This window comes from Sorex araneus, chromosome 6 (genome assembly GCF_027595985.1).
Source record: "Sorex araneus isolate mSorAra2 chromosome 6, mSorAra2.pri, whole genome shotgun sequence".
In the NCBI taxonomy this organism is placed as follows: domain Eukaryota; kingdom Metazoa; phylum Chordata; class Mammalia; order Eulipotyphla; family Soricidae; genus Sorex; species Sorex araneus.
The window spans coordinates 96,153,407-96,166,669 of NC_073307.1; the positions used below are offsets into that span (position 1 = coordinate 96,153,407).

Below are 13,263 nucleotides of genomic sequence, written 5' to 3' on the forward strand. Positions count from 1 at the left end.
AGCCGACCCGGGTTCGATTCCCAGCATCCTATATCGTCCCCTGAGCACCGCCAGGGGTAATTCCTGAGTGCAGAGCCAAGAGTAACCCCTGTGCCTAGCCGGGTGTGACCCAAAAAGCAAAAAAAAAAAAAAAAAATGAGGGCAGAATAGCAGTCAATGGTCAATGGAATTTTTTTTTTCCTGACATGCATGTATATAGGTAGGTTTTGGGGCCACACCTGGCAGTGCTCCGAGCTTTCTCCTGGCTCTGTGCTCAGGGATCACTCCTGGTGGTGCTTGAAGGACCCTCTGGGGTGCCAGGGAATGAGTCTGGGTTGGCGGCGTGCAAGGCAAGCACCTTGCCCGCTGTGCTCTCTCTCTGGCCTGAACGTGCTCATATTATGTTCTGTTTTACTTTATTTTGGGTTTGGGGCCATACCCACAGTGCTCCGGAGCTACTCGTGGCTCTGTGCTCAGGAGGGACCCTTGGTGGTGCCAGGGATTGGCCACACACAAGCAGGTTAGCGTTTTACCTCTCATTTCTCTTCAACCCCTGACATGACAGAGGAGTGGAGTAGATACCTCTAGATCTTTACTTATGCACACACATGTTAATGTGTATGTACATTGAAAATAAAGACGATGGAGTGATCACACTGAAAATTGGGTAGTGGAGAAAAAAAGTTTTATTTTTTTTTTCCCCAAAAAAACCAGACCCCTACCTCCACTCCCCTCCATGCCATAGCGGATTATTTTCACATAATCCCCTATTCAGACTTTGTTCATGTGTGGGCATGCTTCTCACTTAATTGCATTCCTGGCCACTGCGTCCTGCTGCTTGAATTTACATGGGGTCATGGGGTCGGCCCCTCTCCTTGTGTTGATCATTCTTGGGGTCCGGCAGGGGTGTGTGGCTCAGCTGAGACTGAGGGTCTCACACATGCAAGGCGGGCACTCTCCCACTGGGCTCCATGCCCTATCATGAAGACTGTTCTAGTAAGAGCAGACTATGGTGGTGCAGGGTTAGCTCTGATTGACCCAGTTGTTTCAAACTTTCACTGTAGAAAACCCTTCCATTCTCTTTTCCCCCATCATTTCGAAATTTGGTTGCTCAGAATGAAATTTCTGGGTCAAAGCACATGAACGTTTGAAAATTCCGACAATACCAAACTGTGTGTGTTTGAACTGCTTTTTTAGGGATATTACCAATTTTTTTTTTTCTTTTTGGGTCACACCCGGCGATGCACAGGGGTTACTCTTGGCTTTGCACTCAGGAATTACTCCTGGCGGTGCTCAAAGGACCATATAGGATGCTGGGAATCGAACCCGGTTGGCCGAGCGCAAGACAAACACCCTACCCGCTGTGCTATCACTCCAGCCCCAGGGTTTAACCAAATTTTATACTCCCTTTCATTGCTTTCTAAGGGCCATCAGTGCTTCCTCTTAACAAAGAAAGGTGGATTAAAATGTATCTTTAAGATTTGTTACAAATGCCCCAGGCCCTGGGTTTTTTTTTCCCCTCACGTTAACTCAGGTGTTCAGAAAGCAAGGTTCTAACCAGGATTTTCCCTTGTCGTTTGCATCATCTGCCTTGCTTCTTTTACATGCCATCCTGAGTCCGTCTAATTCCCACTTTCCCCAATCCCCCCAGAATAATGAACTCCCCACTGCAGCAATGTGCATGTGGGCACTTGAGTTACTCTGTAACCCAGGTAGGGACAACCATTTGTCAAGAGCTGGTGGCTCTTCTGTTTGCTCCTTTTTTGTTTGCTTGTGTTTTGTTTGTTTTGGGGCCACACCCGATGAAGCTCAGGGTTCCTCCTGGCTCTGCACTCAGGGCTCACTCCTGGCGGTGCTCGGGGGACCCTATTGGGTGCCAGAGATTGAACCTGATTGGCTGCATGCAAGGCAAATGCCTTCCCTGCTACGCGCTACTCCCCAGCTATGTGTGGTCCTTCTTTGTTCAGAGGACAGACCGTGGACACCGTGAAGGAGGAAGTTGAGGGGTGCTAGGGCGGAAGTCCTCAAAGGAACTCCATATCCTTCATCACCCAATTGTGGAACCCGAGATGCTGGCATTTAACTTCAACAGAAAGCATAAAAACGCCCCAGTTGGCATTTTCTGTCTTTATCTGTTTTAAGCAAAATCATTTTGCCCTTTTTTTCATGTTGTGATTTATGGAATCAGGATTTCTAGTCTTCTGTGACTTTCTGTTATTGTTGGCAGTGCCTGGGCTTGAACCCAGGACCTCACGTCTGAGTTGTGGGTGCTCTGTCGCTGAGTCATCTCCCTGGTTCCCTTCTTTCCTCTGACTTTCCCCCGCCTCTCCCCAGTCGATTTGGGCAGTCGTAGTCAAGTTCCAATTGTGCTCGTCATGCCATAGTTTCACTGGTGAGCCTTTGGGATATTGCTGGCGTTTCATTAGTACGAACTGTGCCTCTGAGTGCTCTTAGATGTGTCGCCTCGGATGAATTTCTTTAGGGCGCAGCTGGGTGCTGGCATGTGTTTTGCTGGGCAGGTTTCTTTGGCCAGTTTTGAGTGGTAGGAATAGGAAGCACGGGAGCGATAGTAGGCTGCTGGCAAGGGTTAGCGCTTGTTCTTGAGATGAAGGAGAAGTGGATTGATCATGAGACCAGGTAAAACCATTTGAAAACTGAATGAAGGAGACAGAAAGACAAGCTGGGACAGTAGCTATTTTGGAGGCCAGTCGTTTGTGAAATAAAAGAATCAGATTCACCGTGGTTCGTCAAAGAACACTTTGGGAAGCGGGTTAGATGCAGCTGTCATTGCCAGAGTTGTTCTGCCTAGTGGAGATACAGGAAGTCATTGGCCTGTAGTGGTTTTCAGCTCACTTCTCTCTTTGTTTCGGGACCTAACCCCTGATGCTTGGGGTTACTTCGTACTCTTCCTGGGGGACCAGGCCTGCTGGGGCTCGAACCTGGACTCTCCCCCTCCCTCCCTCCCTCCCTCCCTCCCTCCCTCCCCCTCCCTCTTTCTTTCCCTCTCCCTCCCTCCCTCTCTCTCCCCTCCCTCTTCTTCCCCTTCCTTCCTCTTTCTCTTCCCCCTCTCTTTTTCCTCCCCTCCCCCCTCCCCCACTCCAACTCCTTTTCCCCACCCCCCCATGGGTCTAGACTGCCCCCTTGATGAGAGCACTGGTTCTTTGGCCAGAGTGCACTCTAATCTAGAGTGACCTCATCTTTAAACTTGGTTCTATCAACAAGAACTCCTGGTCCCAAGTACAAGCGTGTTCTGTGGCTCCCAGTGGGCAGGATTTGTGCAGAACTATAACTTGGCTCACGATTCACACAAAAGTGGGCCGGAGAGATGGCCCAGGGGGTCGGGCACTTGCCTGGGGCATGGCTGACCCTGGTACAATCCCACAATCGCAGAGTCCCTCAAGCACCACCAGGAGTCACCTCTGAGCACAGAGCCTGGCGTAGCCCCTAAACACTGCTGGGTGTGGCCCCCAGCTTGCCCGTCCCCACCCCTAAGGAAGGGATCTGCGGGGGGCGTGGCGAGTGGGTGGCTGGGGGATTGTTCAAGGGGGGGTCAGTGACATAATCCTTTTCCTGTTCAAATTTTGATTTTTTTTGGGGGGGTTACACCCAGTGGTGCTCAGGGGGGACTCCTAGCTCTTCACTCAGGAATCACTCCTGGCAGTGCTCAGGGGACCATATGAGATGCTGGGAATCGAACCTGGGTCGGCCGCGTGCAAGGCAAACGCCCTACCCGCTGTGCTGGCACTCCAGCCCCTCAAATTTTGAATTTTTAAGATGAAGTACACTAGCTCCAGCCCCCAGATGATTCTTTTTTGTTTTGTTTTGTTTTTTGATATCAACACCCGGGGAGGCTCAGGGCCCCCCCCCCCCCCCAGGCTCTGCACTCAAGAATGCGCTCAGTGGACCATATGGGATTTGGGGGGGTCAAACCTGGGTTGACTGTGTGCAAGGCAAATGCCTTTCCCTCTGTACTATCACTCCAGCCCTTATTGTTATTTTTGTAATGTTCTGTAGTTTTTGCTATGTCAGGGATCAGATCCAGGACCTTTTCCCCCATAAGGCAACTTGAATTTTTATAGATATATTTCCTTTTTGACATATAAAGTGAGAGTATAATTGCAATGGACAGTCATGTAAGATGAAGCATTACGATCAGAAGTTTCAGGCAGTAGGGTGGAGGCTGGGAAGGGGGGGGATATGCAGAAAGATTCCAAACAAAACTAGTGTGGATAGTGTATGAAAAATCAGTGTGTCGGGGCTGGAGCGATAGCATAGTGGATAGGACGTTTGCCTTGCATGCGGCCGAGCCGGGTTCGATTCCCAGCATCCCATAGGGTCTCCTGAGCACTGCCAGGGGTAATTCCTGAGTGCATGAGCCAGGAGTAACCCCTGTGCATCGCTGGGTGTGACCCTAAAAGCAAAAAAAAAAAAAAAAAGAAAGAAAAAGAAAAATCAGCATGTGATTTAGTGAGTTTTGGGCAGGTGGAAGAAGGGAGACAGGAGTCAGAGTCGCGTTCACGGACTTTGCTGGAAGAGATTTTTGTTGTAGCCGAGAGTGGTGCTGCGGTGAAATAAGTTCATATTGCATGAGCGCACTGTAGAATAACGATGACTGTACAGGACAGAAACAAAAGCTCGACTATTCAAAGCCACTGGTGTAGACAGAAATGTAGGCAGGGTTTAGAAAGACGCCAAGTCTTAGAAAGTGTCACAGGGCCGGGGAGCTGGCTCCAAAGGCTGGAGCACATGCTTTGCAAGCGGGAACTCGGGGGCCCCAGTTCCCCCCCCCCCAGCTACCACCCTGAACTCTCCCCACCCCCAGTCCTAAAAGTAAAAGAAAATGGTTTGGAGTGGGCTTGCATTTTGCATAGTTTTTTTTTTTTTGCTTTTTTGGGTCACACCCGACGATGCACAGGGGTTACTCCTGGTTCTACACTCAGGAATTACTCCTGGCGGTGCTCAGGGGACCATATGGGATGCTGGGATTCGAACCCGGGTCGGCTGCGTGCAAGGCAAACGCCCTACCCGCTGTGCTATCGCTCCAGCCCCCTTGTATAGTTTCTGATCATAGCACAGGCCAAGTTCAACACAGAGAGTAGAAAACTCCAGGGAGAAACTTGACAGCTTCCAGCTCTGCAAAACAGGAGCGAGAATGAAATAAGAGCAACATTGACTCAAGGGCCTCGGTCATTAGAATGTTGGGAAGAGAGGATGGTAGGAAAGCTGTAGCCATTTTTGAGTGTAAGTCATGCCTAAATGATTTCATCAGACGCACGAGATCAGTCAAGCATGCAGTGAGGGATAAGAGGACTGAGCTAGGCCAGATCGTCCGCCCCGAGCACAGGAGCACACACATTTGGCATGCAGGGGTCGACCCCTAGCACGTTAGATGTCGCCGAAATAGCGAACTCTCCCTAGACCCCCGAAATTAAAAAACTGAACAGAAATTTGAGCTCTACTAAAGAGAGACTCAGTGTGAGTGACCCCAGGAGAGTTAAAATCTGAAAATAGGGGCGGGAGAGATCGCACAGGGCTTAAGGCACCTGCTTTAAATCCCACCCGCCCTGGGTCAGATCCTGAGCACAGAGCCAGGACGAGCCTCTGAGCACCCACCGGTATCATGGGCCCGCCCCCAACCAAGGAGAAAAACATCAAAATAAAGGAGTGAAATAGAACCCAAGGGCTCAGAATAGAATATATAAAAATCCTGGGATGTGATCCAAAATTCTTCAACAAAAGAATTAGGGTAGCATGATGCCTGTGTCAGAACATCAGCCCTTTGAGACACATCAGCTCGGTGTCTGCAGGGCTGGTGCACATGCTTAGCTTGCACGAGTCCGGATGTGATTCCGAGCACCTCTGGGGCTCAGCCCTGTGAGCACTGGGCTGAAAGTAACCCCCATTTACCGTCGGGTATAGCCTCAGATCAAAAAATCAATATAAGCCAACTCTGATAGGTGCCAAATGTTGAATCGAACTGAGTAATGTCACACATGTTTTATAATCACCTTCAACAATGAAATGGAAAATATGCTAATAGCAAGTAAGTATATTTGAAATCTCAACACTAGAACGTGCCAGATATAAATCATGGAACTGAAAACAAGAAGGCCGGAGAGAGGTAGTACAACAGGTAGGGAACTCACCTTGTGCCCTGCCAGGAGTGACCCCTGAGTCAGGGGGTTGGGAGTAAGCCCTGAGTATCACCACCGGCTATGGCCCCAAAACAAAGCACTGTAGCACTGCCATCCCATTGTTCATCAATTTGTTCAAGCAGGCACCATTAACATCTCCATTGTGAGACTTGTTAGTGTTTTTGGTATATCAAATACGCCATGGGTAGCTTGCCAGGCTCTGCCATGTGGGCGGGATACTCTCGGTAGCTTGCCAGGGTCTCCAAGAGGGATGGAGGAATTGAACCCAGGTCGGCCGTGTGCGAGGCAAACACTCTACCCGCTGTGTTATCGCTCCAGTCAAAAAAAAAGAAAGCAACAAACCAAAACTAGGAAATTATAATCTGAAATTTAAAAAATTTACAAAACTTAACAGAACGGTGATAATAAGAACTTGGCCAGCTTAAAAAATATAGAGAGGGTTCCCATTATTACTCTCCTCTCCTACATTATATCTTAGTACTTTTTAAAAAAATTTAATTTTTAAAGTTGTTTAATAATTTACTCCAACCAATATTCCTACACCTTACCCACCACCATTATTTCGAATTTTCCCAACCACCACTCAAGCCTGTCCCAATAGCAGGCCCTAAATAATTTATTTGTATTGCTTATTAGGAATAATTCTCTAAAAATGACCAAAAGTGATTTTCTTCAAAGAAAGTGTGTGAAGATTGTTGGCTCTCACCCTGAAGCCATTGAGCCCTTGTATAAGAGATTACGAAGATGTTGTTATAGACTGAACCTTGTATGCTATTATTTTTTGAGTTAAGATTGGTTGCCTTCTACCTCACATCCTATCCAGTGTGTGCTACTCTGGGCACATCAGTGGTGTTGAATATGAGATGTTGCGCGGCTGCAAATGTGGCCACGGGCTCTGGGAGTTCTGCAATTTTAAACAGGGTGCTACAGCTGGAGTTACATTTTTTTTTAAATAATTTATTTATTTTTAATTAGAGAATCACCGTGAGGGTACAGTTACAGATTTATACACTTTTGTGCTTATACTTCCCTCATACAAAGTTCGGGAACCCATCCCTTCACCAGTGCCCATTCTCCACCACCCGTAAACCCAGCGTCCCTCCCACCCTCCCCAATCCCATCTCCCCCCCACCCCACCCTGCCACTGTGGCAGGGCATTCCCTTCTGTTCTCTCTCTCTAATTAGCTGTTGTGGTTTGCAATAAAGGTGTTGAGTGGCCGCTGTGCTCAGTCTCTAGCCCTCATTCAGCCCGCAACTCCCTTCCCCCACATGGCCTTCGACTACAATGTAGTTGGTGATCGCTTCTCTGAGTTGCCCTTTCCCCGGAACGTGAGGCCAGCCTCGAAGCCATGGGGTCAACTGGAGTTACATTTTTAACAGGATGGTGACTTTGGGGTCTGAGGCCTCTCTGCAGCTTGTTGCTCTCTTCTGAAATTTATTTGTGAGCCTCTGGGACATGGCCAGTAAATGAGCTTATATGGTGCCAGAGGCAGTTCTTGGGTGTGACTGCCAGGCTCCAGGAAGGACAGGGAGATGGGGGGAGGTTGCCCATCCCCGACTCCTTGAGAACCTGGAGATTTCGGTCACAAAACCTGCATTCATGAGTTTTTCAATAGTTCCTTCATGGATGAGGCTTGTCCGAGCTTGTGGAGATTGGCCGTGGGCACGACGGCTGTTGGGTTCTGGAGGTTTTCAGCTGCCGGGGCTCTGTTATAGTGGGTGACAGAACTCACCCGCTCCTGCCCCCTCCGGGATGCACTGGATAGGAGGTTCATTCTGGTGAAGGGTCTGGCTGATCTCTTCTGAGATTTATTTGAGAGTCCTGGGTGTCTTGGTACTTTCGAGTGGGGTTCCTTTTCCTTCTCCAGCATCCCTTAGCTGTTCTTTGGAGGAGACTCAAAGGGCAGGAATGCATGCCCAGGTTTGACCCTTGGCACATGAAGTGCCCTGAGCATGTGGGTGAGGCAGTAAGCCCCAGACACTGTGGGTCAGTTCCGTTCTGGGTCGAGGGGCACACAGGTCATGGCTGTGGTGGGGGGGTCGCTGCCGCCGTGCGCACCCCACAGCTCCCCGTGGGCCATCCCTCCGGGCTGTGACCCTTGCACGGTGTTCTGGTTACAGCCCTCACCTATGTGTGTCAAGTGCTTTCTTAACACACTTGACTGCAGTGTGGCTGGAGATCAGCGTGCGGCCCGGGGACCACAGATGGGGCAAGTGCATGTGGGACACGGGGGTTTGAACCCATTACCACAGGCTTGCTGGTCTCTCTCCGCCACAGCGCAGTTCCTCTGCGCCCTGCTGGTGCTAAACGGAACTGTTGTTTGTCTGAAAAGGTGCTTACACCTCCTTCAAATCCAACCGGGCAAGGGTTCTTGGTTGTCGTTCTTTTCCCTTCACCACTTGGCCTACATCATGCCTCTTTGGACTGTGGGGGAAAAAAATCAGCTGACAGTTTTGAGTTTCCTCATGTATGATTCTGCTTTTGTCTCGCTTTCGTTTGTGTAGAGGCTATATTCGGTGTGTCAGGGCTCTCTCCTAGTTTACTCCCAATTTTGCTTAGGGATGGCCTCTGATGAGCTCAGGAGACCATTTGGGGTGCTGGAAATCTGCATCAGCCACGAGCAAGGCAAGCACCTTACCCCCCGGACTGTCTCTCCGGCCTCTTGTCTTGCTGTTTCTAAGACTTTCTCTGAAGGGCTGGAGAAATTTTACAGAGGTTGAGGTCCTTGCTTTGCATGTGGCGAGCATTTCCTGGTGTGACCCTCAAAACAAAACAACACACACAAAAAGGATTTTTTTCTCTTAGAATTTTGCCAGTTTATTAAAATAGCAACTGTTTGAATTTATTTTGTTTGGAACTCTTTCAGTGTCTTGAATCTTGGCCTGGGTACATTCTCAGCTGTTACTCAAAGAAGAATTCTGCCTCCGGGTTGGGGAGCTGGGATAGGGGATAAACTCAGGACTTGTAGCTGACTGGGGTTTGATTCCTGCCGCCCCATAGGGTTCCCTGAGCACCGCTAGGAGTGATCCTTGAGTGCAGAGCCAGGAGTAAGTCCTGAGCGTTTCCGGGTGTGATCCCAAAATAAAAAGCCAAAAAAAAAAAAAAAACCCAAACTTAAAGTTCTGCCTCTTTGAGGCTTGGGAAGTAACTCAAAGGGCTAGTGTGCGTACTTTACTAGGGAGGGGCACTGGGGTTCACCCCTTAACTTTTGGGGAGGGGCTTGGGCCACACCCAGCAGTGTTTAGGGGATTGATGTTGCCAGGATTGAATCTGGGGCTCCTGCATGCAGAGGAACAATCCAGGGGTGCTGGCTCTTTGGCCCTCGCCCCTTAATTTTTTAATATTTTTTATGATGAGTTTTATATAAAAGGAACTAGTACTTCCTTTCTATTAAAAGTTCTTTCCATAGATGATTTTTAAAGAAAAAAAACTTTAAAAATTAGTTTTGAGGGGCTGGAGCCATAGCACAGCAGGTAGGGCGTTTGCCTTGCACGCGGCTGACCTGGGTTCAATCCCTGGCATCCCATATGGTCTCCCCAGCACCGCCAGGAGTAATTCCTGAGTGCATGAGCCAGGAGTAACCCCTGTGCATCGCCGGGTGTGACCCAAAAATTTTTAAAAATAAATTAAAAAAATATTAGTTTTGAAGTCATGAAATTTGCATATAAGTGGATGGACCTGGAGAGTATCATGCTAAGTGAAATGAGTTAGAAAGAGAAGGATAGCTGTAGAAGGACTGCACTCGTTTGTGGAATATAAAGTAACATAATAGGAAACTAACACCTAAGGATAATAGGAATTAAGGCCAGGAGGATCGCTCCACGATTTGGAGGCCAGTTTTTTTTTTTTTTTTCCTGCTTTTTGGGTCACACCTGGCAATGCACAGGGGTTACTCCTGGCTCTGCACTCAGGAATTACTCCTGGCGGTGCTCAGGGGACCCTATGGGATGCTGGGAATTGAACCCGGGTTGGCCGAGTGCAAGGCAAACGCCCTACCTGCTGTGCTATTGCTATAGCCCCCTGGAGGCCAGTGTGGAAGCCAGCCTTACGTGCTGGGGGAGAAGGCAGTTGGGATGGAGAAGAGACCACCAAGTCAATGACGGTTGGAGGGATCGCTCGGGATGGGAGATGTGTGCTCAAAGCAGACCAAGGAGCAAACGTGATGGCCTCTCGGTATCTGTATTGCAAACCATAATGCCCCAAAGTAGAGAGTAAGAAGGAAGGTGCCTGCCACAGAGGCAGGGGGTGGCGGGAGGGATCCTGGGAACATTGGAGGTGGAAAAGACGAGCTGGTGGAGGGGTGGGTGCTCCATCCTTGTACGGCTGCAACATAGTCACGAAAGTCTGTAACTGTCTCTCATTGTTCTGAAGTTGTCTTCCTCTCTTCCCTCCCCTCCCGGCCAGGTCTCTGCCTCAATGCTCAAGCAGTTTCCCAACAGTGGCCTGAACCCAGGTCTTTTCAACATGGGGCCCCAGTTATCTCCTCAACAAATTGCCATGCTGAGCCAGCTTCCACAAATCCCCCAGTTTCAGTTGGTAAGTGGGAGCTGCTCCTCCTGGGGGGGACGAGGTGGCTGGTGTCTGTCCCCCCCCACCCCCCGCCGGTGGCCGGGGCGGTCACTGAGGAGGCGTCTCTCCGCCCCGCCCCCAGGCGTGCCAGCTCCTCCTGCAGCAGCAACAGCAGCAGCAGCTGCTCCAGAACCAGAGGAAGATCTCCCAGGCTGTGCGCCAGCAGCAGGAGCAGCAGGTAGGTGGACGGGCCGGGCCCCTCCGAGCACTCGGGCTGGAGCACGCCTCCACCTGGGCCGGGCCCCGCCCTGACGGCGCCCGTGTGTCCCCGCGCCTGCAGCTGGCCCGGATGGTGAGCGCGCTGCAGCAGCAGCAGAGGCAGCCGAGCATGAAGCATTCGCCGTCGCACCCCGTCGGGCCCAAGCCGCACCTGGACAACATGGTTCCCAGCACGCTGAACGTGGGGCTCCCAGACCTGCAGAGCAAAGGGCCCATCCCCGGATACAGTTCTGGTGAGTTGGTAGCCCCGGAAACCACCACGCGCACGCAAGTGTGTGTGTGTGTGTGTGTGTGTGTGTGTGTGTGTGTGTGTGTGTGTGTGTGTGGTATGTGTGTGTGTGTGTCTCATTGCTCAACCCCCAAAAACTACCGCGGTGTGGGTGTGTGAGTGGGTGGTCTCCCAGGTGTGTGTGTGCACTCGCGCGTGTGTCTATGTGTATCTCACGGTGTGTGTGTGGGGGGGTCTCCCAGGTGTGTGTGAGGGGGGTGTGTGTCTGTGTGTATCTCCCAGGGTGGGTGTGAGTGTGTGTGTGTGCGCTCTCCCAGGTGTGTGTGTGGAGTGTGTGTGTATCTCGCGGGGTGTGTGTGTATATATCTATCTCTGTGTGTGTGTGGTCTCCCAGGTGTGTGTGTCTTTGTGTATCTCGAGGTGTGTGTGGGGGGGGTGTCTCCCAGGTGTGTGTGCGGGGTGTGTGTGTCTGTGTGTCTCTCCCAGGGGTGTGTGTGAGTGTGTGTGTGTGGTCTCCTAGGTGTGTGTGTGTGTGTGTGTCCCTTTCACATTCAAATATCACCACAGCAGTCTGGGATGAACCTTCATTATGTTTCCACAAGAGCCTTGCAGAGTCGATCAACATTCATCTTCCTTTCTTACAAGGGAGGTATCTGAGTTCTCTCAGTATTCTAGAGTTTTCAGTGACTTTCCAAAGCGCCACAGAATCAGTAAATCAACAGACCGGGGTTCCAGCTTGGTTCCCCAAAGTCTTTCACGTCTTTGCAGTGACAGATTGCAAAGCAAAGCAAAACTCGCCCCCAGGTTATTGCTCATGCCTGCTGCATTGTCTGGTGTGGGGGCTGTTAAGATGAAGGCGAGTTGAGGGGCTTGTTTCCACCCTTGACATTGCTTGTCTTGAAGACACAGAGAACTAGAATTAACATGACGAACCTAGTGGAGAAAATTCTTCTGATATTAGTGCTTCAGCTGATTTCAATAGAATTAGTACAAGTGAGGTTTTACCACTGACATTCATCAGAAACTTGTTGGCAGACAAATTGTACCACTTCCCAAATAGGGAACACGTGGCAAGCAAGATCCAGTCTGGGAGGCCACTGGAACTTACAAAATAAAATCCAATCACCGAAATGCCACTTCCTATCAAGTGGGTTTCTTCTCATACTGATGACATTTCAGGACAGTCCTGTTCTGTACAAAATCAGAAAGAGATTTAGGGAGAAGCCCCCAGAAATCCATGCTCCCAGGTGATAGACTAATCCTGTCCAAACAGCCTTGGCACTTTGGTTTGGTTGCGGAGTATTCTCCTGTGGGTCGGGTCCTCAGCTCTTGTTTCTGGAGTGACCACCCGTACAGACAAGGTTTTAAGGGCCCCTGGGTCCCAGATCGTGTCAGAAGCATTCGCTTCCAGATCTTCAGCTTCTACCCACTGTCCTTTCACACATGGTCTGAGAAGTCAGTTGAGTTCCAAGTCGCCTTTCCCTGAGCAGGTCCGCGCCTGCTGTCTCACTCTCGCAGGTTGCTGCCCCCAGGGCCTGGACCCCAGGGTGCCCAGCGATGTTGGGGCAGCGCTCCTGGGTGCCCGCCTCTCACCTTCTCGGGCACATTTTCAACCGAGAAGGAATGGGAATGATTTGATTCCTGTGCCGAGTTACTCTGAAGTGAGACTCGGCAGTGCAGAGGGGCACACACTCAGAGAGAAAAATCTCGCTTTTTTGGCACCTCCCTGGAAGTTACCTGTCAAGGGCTCACGGCTAAGGACAAAGCCCCTGAGCACCTCTGGGTGTGGTCCTGAAATTAAAAGTGAATAAATATAAAATTTTATACATTGTTCATGAATCTTCTTAGTAACATTAGTACCTCTCATGTATTACCTGCGCAATTTTGATGATGATGTCTTGTTAGATGTTGGTAGTTGTGATTATTGTGCTTGAATCTTGACGATCCCTAGTAATTTAAAATAGCAGAATTCAACATAACATAAACATACGTACATTTTTTTTCATTTTTTTAATAAAGTTGTTCACGATTTATTACATTTGGTATTCCAGTACCAGTCCCACCACCATTCTGGCTTTCCACCACCATTATTTCCAATTTTCCCAACCACC

General features: G+C 49.8%; 1 protein-coding gene across 7 annotated transcripts in view; it reads left to right on the plus strand.

The window, feature by feature from the left end:
- The window catches only part of TNRC6B (trinucleotide repeat containing adaptor 6B), a 231,389-nt gene that overhangs the window by 193,193 nt on the left and 24,933 nt on the right, over nucleotides 1–13,263 (plus strand). For all 7 annotated transcript variants that reach the window (XM_055142027.1, XM_055142030.1, XM_055142032.1 and 4 more), the window contains 3 exons: nucleotides 10,540–10,671; nucleotides 10,787–10,882; nucleotides 10,985–11,156. In XM_055142027.1, coding sequence (XP_054998002.1) covers nucleotides 10,540–10,671; nucleotides 10,787–10,882; nucleotides 10,985–11,156 — 400 coding nt within the window. The remainder of the gene's footprint in view (nucleotides 1–10,539; nucleotides 10,672–10,786; nucleotides 10,883–10,984; nucleotides 11,157–13,263) is intronic.